General features: G+C 37.5%; 2 protein-coding genes across 2 annotated transcripts; one reads left to right on the top strand and one right to left on the bottom strand.

The window, feature by feature from the left end:
- LOC145557832 (uncharacterized) lies at positions 1 to 4,353 on the bottom strand. Its single transcript, XM_081619016.1, has one exon. It carries the CDS (start codon positions 4,351 to 4,353, stop codon positions 1 to 3), a length of 4,353 nt encoding a protein of 1,450 aa, XP_081475142.1.
- Positions 4,354 to 5,904: 1,551 nt separating this feature from the next.
- LOC145557831 (G-type lectin S-receptor-like serine/threonine-protein kinase At4g27290) lies at positions 5,905 to 16,822 on the top strand. Its single transcript, XM_081619015.1, has 12 exons — positions 5,905 to 6,071; positions 6,776 to 6,836; positions 6,944 to 6,998; positions 7,503 to 8,056; positions 10,566 to 10,693; positions 12,770 to 14,043; positions 14,272 to 14,388; positions 14,667 to 14,818; positions 15,085 to 15,295; positions 15,551 to 15,788; positions 15,879 to 16,029; positions 16,462 to 16,822. The coding sequence occupies exons 1-12, from the start codon at positions 5,905 to 5,907 to the stop codon at positions 16,762 to 16,764; spliced, it is 3,411 nt and encodes a 1,136-aa protein (XP_081475141.1). The 3' UTR covers positions 16,765 to 16,822.
- Positions 16,823 to 17,115: the final 293 nt, after the last annotated feature.

Genomic DNA, 17,115 nt, shown 5'->3' with positions numbered 1-17,115 from the left:
TTATTCAACATCACCTATACACCTCATCAATGGCAATGAAAAGCTTCTTTTATACAACTGCCCTTGATGCATGATGAACCACACGCTGTTCTTCTGTATCTTCCGTGATTCCCCTTTATCTGCCGGTAACACCCCATGGATGAGGTATGCTAGTATGTCATCATACCATTGGGCGACCCTATCAATGCATAATATTTGTTCTGGTACATCACTTATGCTCTTCTCACCCAGTATTTCAACCATCACAGTTCTTTCTAAGTTGTTAAAGCTTGAGCTTGCCAACTTTGCCAAAGCATCTGCCTGCGCATTTTGAGCTCTCGGTACCAACCTTATCTGAAAATACTGTAACTGTGCCGTTAATTGCTTTAACTTTTCCAGGTATTTAATCATAGCTGGGTCTCGTGTCTCATAATCTCCATTGTATTGACTTGACACGAGTTGGGAATCAGTTATAAGCACTAGACGCTTTGCTTCAGCCGCAAGAGATAACTGGATTCCTGCCACCGCTGCTTCGTATTCGGCCTCATTATTCGTTGCTCTGAATTTGAATTTTATTGCATACTCAAATACTTGCTGATCTGGTGACGTTATGATTATGCCAGCCCCTGATCCCATTGATGTTGCAGATCCATCCACAGATACCTGCCAGGTGCCTATATCTTCTTCTTCATCCAGATATGAAGCCTCTACTATGAAGTCTGACAAGTCCTGTGCCTTTATTGATACCCTGGGCTTATAATGTATTTCATACTCCGATAACTCCACAGCCCATTTCAGCAGCCTCCCCGACGTATCCATCTTGTGCAATGATTTCTCCAGTGGATAATTTGTTAGGACATCTATTGGGTGTGCATCAAAGTAGGGCCTTAACTTCCTTGCTGCAACTACCACTGCCAACGCCATTTTCTCAATTATTGGATACCGGCGCTCTGCCGCATTCAGCACATGACTTACATAGTATATCGGCATTTGTTGTTTCTTCCTCTCCACTACCAGCACTGAAGCTATCGTCTTTGCAGACGCTGAGATATATAATTGCAACTGTTCCCCCCTTTCCGGCCTTGCAACCGTCGGGAGAGATTTCAAGTGATTTCGAACCACCTCTAGCGCATCTCTTTGTTCTTTACCCCATTCAAACACTTTGTTCTTCCGTAGAAACACAAAAAAGGGAAGCGCCTTATCAGCTGATTTGCTAATAAAACGAGTTAACCCTGCCATTCGGCCAGTCAGCCTTTGTATATCTCGGATTGTCCTTGGCTGCTTCATCTCAAGCACTGCATTCACTTCATCAGGATTTGCGTCTATTCCCCGTTCGCTGACCATGAAGCCTAAAAACTTCCCTGATCGGACTCCGAATACACACTTCTCGAGGTTCAACTTCATCTGATATTTTCGCAAAGTTTCAAATGTTTCCCTCAAGTCCGCTATGTGATCCTGCTTTTTCTTACTTTTTACAATTGTGTCATCCACATACACCTCCACATTCCGGCCCTTTTGCTTTTCAAAAACCTTGTCAACTAACTTCTGATATGTTTCCCCAGCATTCTTTAACCCGAACGACATGGCTTTGTAGCAAAATACCCCTGCATCCGTTATAAAGGCCGTCTTTGGTCTGTCGGCTTTGTGAAGGCTGACCTGATGATACCCTGAAAATGCGTCTAAAAAGCTAAGAATTTCATGACCAGAAGTGGAATCCACCAGTCTATCTATCCGGGGCAATGGATAACAATCCTTAGGACATGCCCTATTCAAATCGGTAAAGTCGACACACATCCGCCATTTTCCTGTCGGCTTCCTTACCATGACAACATTTTCCAACCACTCCGAATATGTGCACGGTTCAATAAAACCAGCCGCTAGGAGCTTGTTAACTTCATCCTGTATAGCCTCTATCTTCTCAGTAGAGAAGTTACGCTTTTTCTGCCTTACCGGCCTGAACCCCCTGTTGACATTTAACTTGTGTTCCATCACCCCTGGGTGTATTCCTGGCATTTCACTGGCCGAGAAAGCGAAGACATCGGCATTTTCGCGCAACAGGCTTATCAGATTGCACCTCATGTCCACATCCATATCAGCTCCAACCCTAACCGTTCTGCTGGAGTCACCCGGCTGCAACTCAACCTGCACCGTTTCTCCTCCCGGTAACAGTCTCGGAGCTGATTCCGGCCTTGTATCAAAGTTCCCCATGGTCAAATCACGAACTGTGGGCTCCAGATCCTTTTTAGGATTACTCGGTACTGATCCATCTCCAACCGGATTTTTCAAAGCCGTTAAAAAACACGACTTCGCCATAACTTGCTCCCCATGAACCTTTTCTACGGCTCCTAAATTTGACACATAAGCTATTGTCAAATGGTATGTTGATACAACAGCTTGGACATCGTGAATTATCGGCCTTCCAATGATCGCGTTGTAAGCTGATGGAACATTGACAACCAAAAACTCTGCCATCACATCCCTCGCTGTAGGCCCATCACCCAGTCGTACCGGCAGAACTATACTCCCCTCTGGTCGTACTGAAGAGCCATTAAATCCGATAACTGGGTATGATACCGGCGTCATATATTGTCTCCCTATCATCATCTCATTAAAAGCCTTCGTAAAGAGAACATTGGTTGAACTTCCTCCATCTACCAGAACTCTTTTTACATCAGCTCCATTAATCTTTGTAATCAGTACCAACGGATCATCATGCGGAAATACTATCCCCCTTGTATCTTCTTCAGTGAACACTACAGCTGGGATTGAAGTTGGTCTGGGGCGGCTATCGGTATCCAGGGCATTGATTATATGGCGGTGTTCTGATAAGTGCTTCTTTGCTCCACTTATCGTCCCTCCATGCACCGGCCCTCCAGTTATCACATCTACTCCTCTTCCCATCGATAACGGTGGCATTCCTCCACCTCCCTGCCGGACCACATTACCTTGCGGCCTTTCTGGCCTTGCCTCGAGCTGCTGCCTTTCAAGCTGGCGGGGTGGCGGCTGGCTTCCACTCGCACCTAGCCGATATTGAGATAAATGGCCCTTCCTTATCAACTCTTCTATATTATCCTTCAGCTGCGTACATTCTTCTGTATAGTGGCCCACATCCCTATGAAACATACAATATTTTTTGGCATCTCTGGGTTTAGCCTTCATGGGAATCGGCCTCATCCAACCTTCCCTGTTCTGATTTACTGCATAGATTGTCGCCCTTGGTGTATTAAGGGGGGTATACGAACTGTATCGCATTGGTGGTTTTGCTGCCCTTACCTCCTGCCGACTTCCACCTCTTCCCGGGGTAGGAACCCTTGATCTCACGCTACCGGAGGCCGCTCTCTCAGCTTGATACCTTCCAGCTGATATACTCTTATTGCTTGTCTTCATCAACTCTTCACTTTTTATGTAATCATGCGCCTTGTTGAAAGCGGCTGCCAACGTGGGAAAATTCTTCCTTGTGAGATATCGCTTGAACTCAGAATCATTCAAGCCATTCATGAGAGCCATTACGGCTATTTCTTGTTGCAACTTTGGGATTGTGTTCGCCTCATTATTAAACCGCCTGATATAGTCCCTTAAAGACTCATCCGATCGCTGCTCTACTGCCATTAATTCCCCTGAAGTCCTTTGCCTTACACTGTTACTAATGTATTGCCCAACAAACATCTCTGTCAACTTTGTAAAGCTATCTATAGTTCCGTTTCCCAGGTTGTTAAACCAATCTGCCGCTGCCCCAGTTAGAGTTGTTGGAAAGACCTTACACCATACGGCGTCTGAATTTGTGTACAAGATCATGTGCCCTTCATAAGAGGTTATATACTGGCCTGGATCCCCTCTTCCATCATACCGGCACATTGGCATCTTTATCTTTTCCATAGGCTGATTCAGGATTTCTTGTGTAAAAGGCGACGCCCTCAATTGGACTACCGTTCGCACTGTCCCTAACTGCTGGTTTTGGGTACTTACAATGGGACCCGTAGACTGAACTTCTGACTCCCATTGAGTCGGCTGTGACCTTATCGGCGACCTTTCTTGTCGACGCCTCTGTGAACCTCCTGCTCGGTTTGATTGACTGCCATGACCAGTAATCGGTACCCCTTCCCCATCTTGGGTTGCCTTAGCCTCTTTCCTTTTTCTACTCATGGCAGTCATTACTCTTGCTACTGTTTCGAGCTCTTCTGGCGTGAATTCAGCCATTGGATCATGTTCCCCTTCTTCCTGACTTTCTGGGGTTAACGGCATATGGAAATGATTATCTTCCAGCGTATGAGTTTCATCTTCGATTTCAATCTCCGGATTTGGTGCTCCCATTCCCATTCTAATTGTCCGATTAACAACCTTCTCGGCTATCGGTGTACTCTGGTTTTCAGGCATTTTTTTTATTTAATTTTTTTTTTGTGTGTGTTGTAGGGTGTGAGGTTCTTAGGCGATAGAAGCAATTATAATGCTCCCCTCCTTCTAGCGCCAATTGTTCCTGCAAGGATCCGATAACCCGGTCCAAAAGTCCAAAGCACGAGTATAGAACCCGTAAAGCTCCTATCGGCCAGACGAGAACCTACACAGAGAGAAAGGATTAGCTAACCCCGGAGTGTTCCGGGGATAACCACTCCGATGACAAAGTTAGAAAGTGTTTAAGAGAAGGTAAGTAAAAAAGAGAGAGAGAGAGAGAGAGAGAGAGAGAGAGAGTGTGTGTGTAATTCATACCTCATTAATGACTCCCAACCTACTATTTATAATAAATACCATGACAGGTGTCTACAAAGCATGCAAAGCCTTTTCTGCCAAGTGTCAAGCTGTTCTTGCCACGTGCCCAGTATCGACAGACCGATATGTCTGCTTTACCAAACATATCTGCCCATTTATCAGCTCTACCGGGTTTAGATCCGGATTTGTAAAAGATGTCGGCCCGTCCTACATATCCTCCCATACACCTATGTTCATTAAGAGAATTGAAAATTATCAGATTCTACAAGAATGTAAGAGAAACTTTTTATCAAGTATGATGATTGCTTCTGCTTTCCTCATCACGCTATCTGAGAATCATTCCATGACATTACCCAGAAATCCCGTTGCATACTTGCATAAAGTAATGGTGACTATGAATCTATAATGGTTATGATGGTTTTTAAATACAACAATATTTTGTAGCCGATTTTAGATTGGGGGTGCTCCACCATATGGCTTCTTGTTCTAAATATTTAATCAAACAAAAAGATTGACCAATGAAAGTTCAATTAAAAATGTTTTAGTTGATATAATAATTTCTCTCAGTTGAATAAAAATATGTCTCAGTTGATATGAAATTTTGTTTTAGTTGATATGAAATTATATTTAAGTTGAATTATCTGATAAATTATGTTTCAATTGAATAAAAAATGAACTCAGCTGAATAAAAAAATGTCTCAGTTGAATAAAAAACGTACCCATAAATAATGTCTCAGTTGATATTAAAATATGTCTCAATTGAATAGAATAATATCTTAATTGATAAAAAATTATGTTTAAGTTGAATAATCTCATAGATATTTCTCAGTTGTTATATTCCATAAAAATGTCTCAGTTGAAAAAAAAAAAACTCATAGATAATGTCTCATTTGATATAGAAAAATATGTCTCAATTAATATAAAAATATAACTCAGTTGATATGAAATTATGGGCGAACCAAACAACGATCAGAGAAGCAACAGGTGAATCCCCCTTCAACTTGGTCTTTGGGACAGAAGTGGTGGTTCCGGCAGAAGTAGGATTGCCGACATTCAGGATACAACATTACTGTGAAGAGTAGAACGATTTGCTGCTAAGACAGCAACTGGATTTCCTGCCAGAGTTGCGAGAAAAAGCGGCAGTTAAGTCAGCAGCTTATAAGGATAGAATGTCAAGGGCGTACAACAAAAGGGTCAGCCATCGCCCTCTTAGTATAGGAGATGCGTAGAACAGAGGCAACTGGAAAGGGAAATGAGGATGGAAAGTTAACGACAAACTGGGAAGATCCGTATCGGATCAAAGATATGGTGATGCAAGGTTCATACTATTTGGAGACAATGGAAGGAAAGCCATTGAAAAATGTCTGGAATACAGCGGTGCATAAGAGGTACTATGTCTGAAAAACGATGCAGTTTGTTAAATAAACAGCAATGCTGATATGTAAATATGTAAATAATATCGGCTATGAATTAAAGCAAAAAATATTTTGTCAGACTATATCATTTGTACAAGTATTAGGCATCCTCCACTTAACAAACCATCGTTAAGTGGGACGGACAGCTAAAACCCACTTCCGTGAAAAGAACGCACTTGCAACCTGATCAGTTATACTTGTTAACTCACGAGGTTGCCAGTTTAACATATAATACCGGCAAAATCAGCATGTGGTATATGCCGATATGAGGCATAGCCATGTTACTGATCGCCGAGAAGGGTACTTAGCTGGCTACTAAAGTAGCACAGCAAGTGACCGACATTATACATTGAAGCAGCAGCTATAAAGGAAAATCACAATCAAAATCCTTAGTGCATATATCCAAGAACACGGATATATGCACTAGGGGGGCAAGAGAATATAAGATAATTGTTTAGAGAAAATTCTTGATTATTAAAAGAAAATTCTTGTTATCTGTCAACCACTGATAAATATTGCAACCAATTCTTGTTATCAGTCAACCACTGATAAATATTGAAACCGTTGATAACAGTTAGGCTGGGAGGACTCGCTGGAAGGAAAAAAAAAGAGGTTGTTTTAAGTTTATGTTTTTTAGGCTAAAACTAATCTACTATTGGAGTTTGTATTTAAAGTAGATTGGAGGTTGTATTTAAACTAAATTGGAGCCTTTCTATGCTTGGTAACCGGTTGTTACAGGTTATCTCTCCGGCGGTACCCAAGTTCAGTACCCAACTTGCAACAAAGCAAAGTTGAGTACCCACATTTTATATTTACTCCAATTTTAATGTCTTTTTTTCCAACAGGATTCCAACTGGGCAATCTGTAAGCTGTGGCAGCCACCACCCCCTCCTACTAGGGGTAGGGGACGACCTAGGAAGACTTGATAGAGATTGGGACTAAGAAGTTGGAAGGTGGGAGGACTCGCTGGAAGGAAAAAATAAAAGGTTGTTTTAAGTTTCTGTTTTTTTAGACTAAAACTAATCTACTATTGGAGGTTGTATTTAAACTAAATTGGAGGATCAAACTAGATTGAAGGTTGTACTTAGAGGTTGTATTTAAAGTAAATTAGAGGTAGAAATACTGGATTAAATTTATTTTTAGTAATTTAGTAATCTAATCTAACTCTTTATGAAAGAGTTAAGGCTTGTAGTTCATTAATCATAAATATTATAGCATTGAAATGTTTTTCGCCTATCACATTAATTAAACGCAAAATGCTGAAGCTTTGTATAAAAGCATTATTATACTGTTGTATTTAAGTAGTACTAGTTGTGGCTTATTGTAATTTCTTTATTTCAACTAATTAATGATAAAGTTTTGTATAAACCAACAACTCTGTTCTTACATTTTCCAATGGTTCAGGAGGAGTCTTGTGGTCTACCAATACAACAAGGTCAGTAAAGAATCCAATTGCACAGATTTTGGATGATGGAAACTTTGTTGTAAGAGATAAAAATGATGACAACCCTGATAATTTTTTATGGCAAAGTTTTGACTATCCTTGTGATACTATGCTGCCTGGAATGAAGTTGGGAAGGGATGTTGTTACCGGGTTTGATCGGTTTCTAACAGCATGGAAAAGTAGTGTGGATCCTTCTCCGGGTAGCTATACATATCAAATGGATCCTCATGGATACCCACAACCATTTGTTTTTAAAGACTCTTCTATTGAGCTGTTCCGAGATGGTCCGTGGAATGGTTACTGGTTCTCTGGGACCCCGTTGTTAGCAGATGACACCAGGGTTGAGTTCTTCTTGAATGACAAAGAGATGTACTTTACCTATGAAACGGGTGATGTCCCTACTAGGAGGACTTTGGATATAAATGGCAACATTTTGCATCTTAATTGGAATAATGTTACTAATACTTGGGAAACATATCATACAAAACCAAATGATAAGTGTGACCATTATGCAGTCTGTGGCTAAAATGACCCCTAAAATCTTAATCGAAGATTTTTCAACATGTAAACCAATGAAAAAATTAAATCGGGCTGCAATTTGCAAAAAAAAATTTAAATGGTTGCAATTTGCAAAATACGAACTTTAAATGGCTGCAATTTGTAAATTTTCCATTTACAATTCACCGTTGTGGCAAAATACTACTCGCATCAAAAGGTCCGCTAATTCTAAACAACTGGTAAACTACTTCTGCACTATTAATTTATTACCTCATTTTGGAGAATTATTAAAGACTAAAATGAAGTGATTACGGTAACAAAATTCATCTCATAATTTTTTATTTTTTTTTGATATATTATTGATTGATTCTCTGCTTATTTACTTTTGTTTGAATTATCTTGTCAAATTGAATTTTGTGATTAAATGTTTATTTTACTTGGATTTTAGTTGAATTTCATTTTTGTTCACAATTGTTGATTTGGACACTATTTTCAGCATAATTTTCTGGATTGAAGAGAGGAAGAGGGAAAGAAAAGCCAAATTTGGTAGTAAGCTGAATTGCTCCCACAGCCTGGTTTTGTTTTTCACATTAATTAATACTCCAATTTAACATAATGCTTGGATTTACAGCCTGTTTGGTAGTCGGTTATAAATAGATTTTAGTGTAATTTGGCAAATTAACATCATAATGTGCTTAATGGATGGTCTAATATCATTACCATGAGAATGAACCCTTGAATATTCAAACTTATGTATTATACCACTTTTTAAAATGTGTAATTTCCATTACCAATATTTAAGAGGAAAATCAAGTTGATAAATTTGATTGACTTTGTCAGCAATGGTGAATCTTGGCTGCAAATATTGTTTTTTTTTTTTTTGGTGTTCTATCCGGTTCACCCATTGGGCTAATTCGGATCCGGGGATCAGTTATGGGTGGTTAGGTTTCAGTCCCCTCCCAATTGTTGTTGCGGGGGATCGAACACAGGTTCTCCCTACCAAGTGTAGTCCCAATCACTACTACACCAACATCCAATTGGTTGGCTGCAAATATTGTAGGAGCCGGGATTTAAATATTTTATCTCTTGCTCAAAACTAATAACTATACCCAAATATTTTATAAAGAAATATAGGTTATTTAAGTTCATTAAATAATTAATTACAATAATTTACGGGGTCAGGCTCCCAAAAGGCCAGGTGAAAGGTCCAAAAGGCCCAGGTGAAAGGTCCCCCCTTTGTTAGAAAATGGGCAGGGGGGATAAGGGTATTTTCAACTATTTCAATGAGGGCATAAAGATATTTTCGTCTATTTAAATGTGAACAGTGTGTCAGCGTTTGTAATTTGAGATGGCGAACTTGGTGCAAGTATTTACAGGAATGTCACATGATAGGGCAAACTTGGCATATAAGCTTAATTGATGGGGTCTCGCTCTTTTAATGCAACTTATGACTTACTAAACAGGCTGGTAGAAAAATGTCCATAGAAACCATTGTATAAGTCATCCAATTGAAATTTGAAGTTGTGAATACGTAGCAAGGGGTGTTGATATTCTTACATAAAAGTAGTAGGAACCGTTGTTTACCAATGTTGGATAAAAGTATTTTTCAAAATGGTTTTAAGTTAAACGATGAGCAATAACTAAAGTTATAAGTTGGTATGACTTTTCCATTTGTTGAAATTAAATATCAAATCTAAAAGAGCTTACACTAGTATTCATATTACCTCAAAAGCAATCCAATGCACATTTCTGTTTAAACTTAGCTAGATTTGGTACATAATCCTTCTATGTTTAAACTCGAGTTTGATTTCTTCGAGTTCACCCCCGAGTTTACTTTAGTGGATTAATAAGAGCGTGCCAATCAAAAGTCTTCTATTGCATCGTATTACCTTTTATGTGCAAACTATTCAATCTTTTTTCCATTTTACTGCTCAACGAGGACAGATGAATGTAACTTACATATGGTGTAGTTTTTCGGGTTATTTAAGTGCAGAGCTTTGTTGTTATGGGCACCTGTAAATCTGCAATACCCTTTTATAATTTTAAGATTTGAGGCGTAACTTCTTTTAAGAGGTTAGATTGTTATATCCATATTTTATGATTTCATAAGATATAGTCCACTATAAATTTTATATCTACTTAATGGTTATGTGTGAAAATTTGTAGTAAAAATGCTACAATTTTTAAGTATTCATTAGATAAATGTTTGGTAGTATATCTTAGAAAAGTGTTACTTGAGCAGCTTTTGCTGATTTGTGTGTTTGTATTGTTATGCTCAGTCAATTGATCATTAATGCTTAAAAATTTTGGTGTCAAATTGTGGAGATATTGCACTTGAATGTTTCCTAGGAAGCAGTAGAAGAAAATCTGTTGGAAGTCTATTAAAAAAAATCCATACCCAGCCACCCAAGCAATCGTGATGTTATACTAGCTTCTCGATTCTTCTGGTGTTCTTCAGATCACCGACGACTTTGCTCTCATGCTTTTAAACAGTATATGACCAGTCTTGTGCTCTGTTAATACAGTTAGATCAGTTTTCACAGCTTAAGAACTGTGTAATCCTTGCTGTCAGAGATCAGAATGATTATGAAATCCTAAGAATTGTAGAATACCAAATTTTTGCACAAGATTTTTTATTGGAAGCGAAGATGAGGCATAAACAAAGAGGATGATTTGGACATAGTAATATTCTTTCTGCATTTTTGCACTTTTCCTTTCATTCCAAGTCCATATGCTAATGCTTTATTGTTTTAATACAGCGGCTGCATGCATCCTGAGCATACAATTGATGGGTTATTTTCGGTGAAATATGATGTCTTCAGCTTTTGAATAACAATACTTGAGATTGAATTTGGCAAGAAAAGCAGAGGATTCATCAGACCACCATCACAACCTACTTGAACATGTAAGACTTATTTTTCCTTATCTCAAAATGCAAGCCCCCAAATACACAGACACACACCAAAGGTCATTTCATGTCCACTGAAAGTGTTGCTTAGGCAAAAGGCTTTCTCCAAATTCTTGTGGAATGTTAGCGTTACACCATCACATCCTCCATATAATCTCCTTAGTTTAAATTCTTATTTTGTTATTCTTGGTGAAAAATTGATTACAGCGTACCTTACTTGAATACTTCATTACCAATACTCGTGTCATATTCTTCACACTTATATATGTATATGACACTTGACCTTTCATTTCATTGAATTTACAAAATATGGTCGAGTCAGACACTTGGACATGTACGCCCAAGTCTCAACCTTACTAACTACAGCTATAAGCCTTCTTATTGAAACTAAACAACCTTCATGTCATCTTTAGGACATTCAATTGAACTCAGTTTGAGTCTTACTGTTCGTGTTCTTATAAACAACAATTTCTTGAACATTGCATTGGTGATTAGGCGTGGTGGCCAAAAAGATCCGTTGGCAATTTGGCATGATTCTAGACTAAATTACAATTTTTAAACAGAAAATTAAATGAAATTTATTAGTTACCAACAGCAGTATAGATTTATAAAAGAAAATGTTAGTATATGCCTTATGTTTTAACTACCACCTATATTCTGTAATATGTATGCATAGTTCCTACTATCAAACATTTATCTTTCCTACATGGTGAACCACATAAATTTTTGTTGTTCTTTGTTATTGTTCTTCTTTTACTACTCTCATATTTGTAACAATTATACATAACTAACCCTAAAATGGACGGAGTAATATATTAGGTTTAATCAAGGTTGATCAGGTCCAATCAAGTGTAAACATACTATGGACTTAATCAAGTCTAAAGGACACAGTGACACACCCCTTAATTTACTTTGAATATACTAATCATTCCTTTATCCTTATGTTTCATTTCAAAAGTTATAATATAATTGTCCTAATTCAGATTTTGGATTCCAAATCTAGTTTTTTCCCTAGAGGTATTACAGTTAAAGATTTTGCATGATGTTCAAGCAACTCCTCATCTACAATACTTTCAAATTTGGAATTAAAAAATTCTCCCTCGGTTTTATATTATTCTTTCAACTTCCTGTTTTCATCCGATCTTGTAAGTTCTTCCTACTTTTGAGCATACATATTACGGAGTACATTGTCTTATCATTCATTCTACGTTTTGAGGCTATTTTTCTTATTACATTGTCTTTTTCATTGAAAGATAATGACAATAATGAATGTACTTCGTAAGACTTTGTCTAGCTTGATTATTAGATGACCAGTCGAACCCGTGACCTTTGTGTCACGCTGGCTCTGATACCGTGTTAAATGACCAACTCAACCAAAAGCTTAAACTGATGGTTGAGGCCCAGGAATATATTTTATACTCTATTATTTATTAATTTATTTATTATTGGTTCTTCAAAGCATAAAGAACGGCATAATATAAAACATATTTGGGTCCTACTTATATGATAGTTTTGGGTCAACGATCAACCAATGGCTATGCTTAAAAATATTATGTAACAGAAGAAACGGTTGACTTTTATATCTTATATATATATGTCTGTTGTGATGAACATTCAAGCGCTTAAGTTTGTAGAAAAAAATAATTATTCCAGGACTTATCAAAGATTAAAATTGTGAATTTAATATGTATGAGCTTGATAATAAACATATTCAGTCAAAGTTTCAAAGGGTTGAATAACTAAGTGGATCAATTAAAGCATGTAATTAATTGTTCTATAAGGCTGTATTAGCTTTACATTGTTTCACACTTAAATTTAAAGGGAGATGATCACTAAACATGGTATAGTTCTTATCTGGTTTCTTGGGTCTTTGATCATTACTTGTGTTGCTGTAGATACAATTACTCTTGGTCAATCCATTCGAGATGGAAATATCTCTGAAACATTAGTGTCTGCTGGTGGAAATTTCGAGCTGGGATTTATTTCAGGTACTAATGGAAGGAGATATCTCGGAATTTGGTTTAAGAAAATTCCAATTTCGAATGTTGTTTGGATTGCCAATCGAAAAGCTCCTATATCGAATTCTTCTGGTGTTCTGCAGCTCACCAACAACTCTGTTCTCATACTTTCCAATGGTTCAGGAGGAGGAGTCTTATGGTCTACTAATACGACAAAATCAGTAAAGAATCCAATTGCGCAGATTTTGGATGATGGAAATTTTGTTGTAAGAGATCGAAATGATGACAGCCCTGATAATTTTTTATGGCAAAGTTTTGACTATCCTTGTGATACTATGCTGCCTGGAATGAAGTTGGGAAGGGATGTTGTTACCGGGTTTGATCGGTTTCTAACAGCATGGAAAAGTAGTGTGGATCCTTCTCCAGGGAGCTATACATATCAAATGGATCCCCATGGATACCCACAGCCATTTGTTTTTAAAGATTCTTCTATTGAGCTGTTCCGAGATGGTCCGTGGAATGGTTACTGGTTCTCTGGGACCCCTTTGTTACCAGATGACACCAGGGCTGAGTTCTTCTTGAATGACAAAGAGATGTACTTTACCTATGAAACGGGTGACGTCCCTACTAGGAGGACTTTGGATATAAATGGCAACATTTTGCGTCTTAATTGGAATAATGTTACTAATACTTGGGAAACATATCATACAAAACCAAATGATAAGTGTGACCATTATGCAGTCTGCGGCGAATTTGGTATATGTAGTCTTGTAACTTCTGTTCAATGTCACTGTCTGAAAGGGTTTGTGCCAAAGTCCCACATTGATTGGTATGATAGGGAGCAGTTTAGGGATGGATGTGTTCGTAGCGGCCCATTAAACTGCAGCATTAACAATGGGTTTATAAAGTATTCTGATGTCAAACTGCCTGATACAAGATCTGCTTGGTATAATACAACAATGACACTGAAGGAATGCAAGTTTAAATGCTTGCAGAACTGCTCCTGTACAGCTTATGCATCTTTAAACCTCAAAGATCAAGAAAGCGGCTGCTTGCTTTGGTTTGGTGCTTTAATGGATGTAAAAGATCTCAATGGCCCTGGACAAGATCTTTACTTAAGGGCGGCCTCTGACTCTGGTAAGAACCTGTTACTAGTTCTGTTTTTTAAACCTGTTTTCTTTCTTTTTCAGTTGAAACTAAATAGTACGGATTATATGTATTTTGTTTCTGATAAGAATTTTGCCTGTGTTCCTGATACCGTTTATTTTTTTGCAAACATTACATTTGGTATCATTTTGAGAATTTCAATAGTTAATCTCTTGTAAATTTTTGAATTTTTAAGTGACTGTGTTGTTCTTTTTGTAGGTGATCGGAAAAAAGTAATTTGGATAGCAATAGGCTCCAGTTTGTTGGCTGTCCTGCTTATATGTGGCACAATGACCTTTGTTCTACGGAAGAAAAGGATGGAGGAGAGGAAACGAAGTCAGTGTGAAATTTTTGCTGTTTCTTCATATATAAACCACAACCGATTTTAGAAAGTTCATCCAGTACTGCGATTTTGAACTGATAATTAATTCTTTGTTGCATAACAAGCAAGCTCTGACATATTCTCTTAAAATAAGTAGATGCCAATGTAGAATATAAAAAATAAAAAACTTTCCTGAAGGCTTAAACCCTTGATTATTTTTTCCTTTTTATAGTTTTATTAATTTCTTATTTTTTGGCCACAGGATTCTTTAAGACAAGAAAAGTTAAAAAAGACAGCAACAACAACAGCAGCAATAACAACAACAACAAAGACAAAGAGAAGTCTGAGCTGCCAATATTTGCCTTCAGTGTCGTAGAGCAAGCTACCAATTCTTTCTCACAAAAAAGCAAGCTTGGAGAAGGCGGCTTTGGACCTGTCTACAAGGTATCAAGTTCGGTTATTTACTTTGCTCCACAGTTGTTTAAGAAGGTGCAGGGACATATACAAGTGTACAGCAAAAAGTAATGTCAGACACCAATACTAACATGAAGAGATAAATGGATGATCAATATCTGTTTGGCAAACATCCTTATTGACTGGAATACAAATCTTCTGTAATTATTTCGTTTTCTTGAGATAGTGTGAATTAGACAGGTTTTACTTTAATTTCAGTGTACAGATTTTGATTGCCCCGTCTAATATTTTCCCAGGGATTGTTGGTTACTGGAGAAGATATAGCAGTGAAAAGGCTTTCAAAAAAATCAAGACAAGGATTGAATGAATTTAAGAATGAGGCCTTATTTATTGCTAGGCTTCAGCATCGCAATCTTGTGAGGCTTATCGGATGCTGTGTTGAAGCAGAAGAAAGGATTTTAATCTATGAATACATGCCCAATAAAAGCTTGGACCGCTTCATATTTGGTTTGGATCTCTCTAGACTTCACAACAATGCTTATTTTGTTACTTCATTACAAGTTTTCATCTACTACATGTTGAATAATTTAGTTTGTACACTAAAAACTGGCAGTGTTTTTCCTGGAACTGAAGGCTTTAGATTAAAGCATTGACATATATTGTAAAGAAACCTAGGCATGTTTGAAATCATTTTAGTTTACTGCTGCCATCATTGGCAATGGACAATGTATAGAAATGCTTAAAGTGGTGGTCTATTTGCAGGTGAAACGAGCAAATCCATATTGGATTGGACAAAGCGTTTTGAGATAATCAAGGGGATTGCTCGTGGTCTACTTTATCTTCACGAAGACTCTAGATTGAGAATTGTTCATCGAGATCTTAAGGCAAGCAATGTATTACTTGATTTTGAGATGAACCCCAAAATTTCAGATTTTGGCCTTGCTAGAAGTTTTGATGGAAACGATTGTGAAGCAATGACTACTAGTGTAGTTGGAACATAGTAAAACTCTTAACTCACTTTACACTATTTCACTTTAAGCTAGTAGTGGTTTCTTGATCATCTGTTAATATTTCCATTTGCTTGTGACAGCGGTTATATGCCTCCTGAATACGTTATTGATGGGGTATTTTCAGTGAAATCTGATGTCTACAGCTTTGGAGTTTTGGTACTGGAGATTCTTTCTGGCAAGAGAAATAGAGGTTTTAATCATTCGGATCACCAACACAATCTTGTTGGACATGTAAGATCAGTCAACCTTTCGCTTCTTATTTTCTTACCGTTTCTAGTGAAATATACAGAATACAGTCTTTCAAGCTTTTGTCATACAAAATGTGCATTCTTTCCCATTTGCATTTTTAGGATCAAGACAGGACTGTTGGCTTTGTACAACTTTTTTTGAAATATTATTTTACACCGGCAATTATCAAATCAAGTTTATCATATTCAAGTACAACCAAATTATAACAAGTCTTTGAAGCTCTTCCCAATGAAATTTTACTCATTTCAATCAGAATCAGTACTGAACTTTATTTATGGTTTTACAGCCAAAAAAAAATCTGCTTAAATGGTTTTTACTGAAATAAACTGGTTTTTACTTAAATGAACTGATTGATGAAACATTTTTTTATAAGTTCAGAACCACTCTTAACTTGATTTTGTCAATGTTTTGTAGACTTGGATGCTTTTCAGAGACAGCAAGACTTTGGATATTGTGGAACCATTAATCCGGAACCCAAAATACGAATATGAAATGCAACGAGCGATACATTTAGGCTTGTTGTGCGTTCAACAGCATCCAGAAGATAGGCCAAGCATGTCTTTTGTTACAGCCATGTTAAGTGGAGATAGCAAATTGCCTGAACCTAAAGAACCTGGCTTTTACTTTGAAAGGATTATGCCGCAATATTCTGTTTCAAGCACCCCTCATTCAAGCACTCATAATGAAATTACTATGACTTTGTTTTCTGGAAGGTAGAGTTAATCTTAATCATAATCATATTGTTAAGCCGGTGTGACCCTGCTAAGTACTTGAGTTTTTTACTGGTTATTTAAGCTTCGAGAAATTAATTATGTATAAACGTGTGATGTTAATGACTTACAATCACAGTTATTGCTCAAGAGCTCTAAGACAGGATATAAAATGTATAGATTTCTACCATAATACTTGAAATTTCAATATGGCTCATGCACAATTTATCCACCTTAAACATATCACATTTTTTCCTAGCTCTACTTTTCCTGGTGGGTAAAAATTTGGATGCATTAGTTTTAACTTTTTTTTTTTTGTTACACAATTAATCTGAACTCTTTTCGAACAAGGGTTGGA

The sequence above is a fragment of the Chenopodium album genome, chromosome 9 (assembly GCF_948465745.1).
Source record: "Chenopodium album chromosome 9, dcCheAlbu1.1, whole genome shotgun sequence".
Taxonomy (NCBI): Eukaryota; Viridiplantae; Streptophyta; class Magnoliopsida; order Caryophyllales; family Amaranthaceae; genus Chenopodium; species Chenopodium album.
Note: the sequence above shows the minus strand (reverse complement) of the source record. Positions and strands in the feature narration are given on the sequence as shown.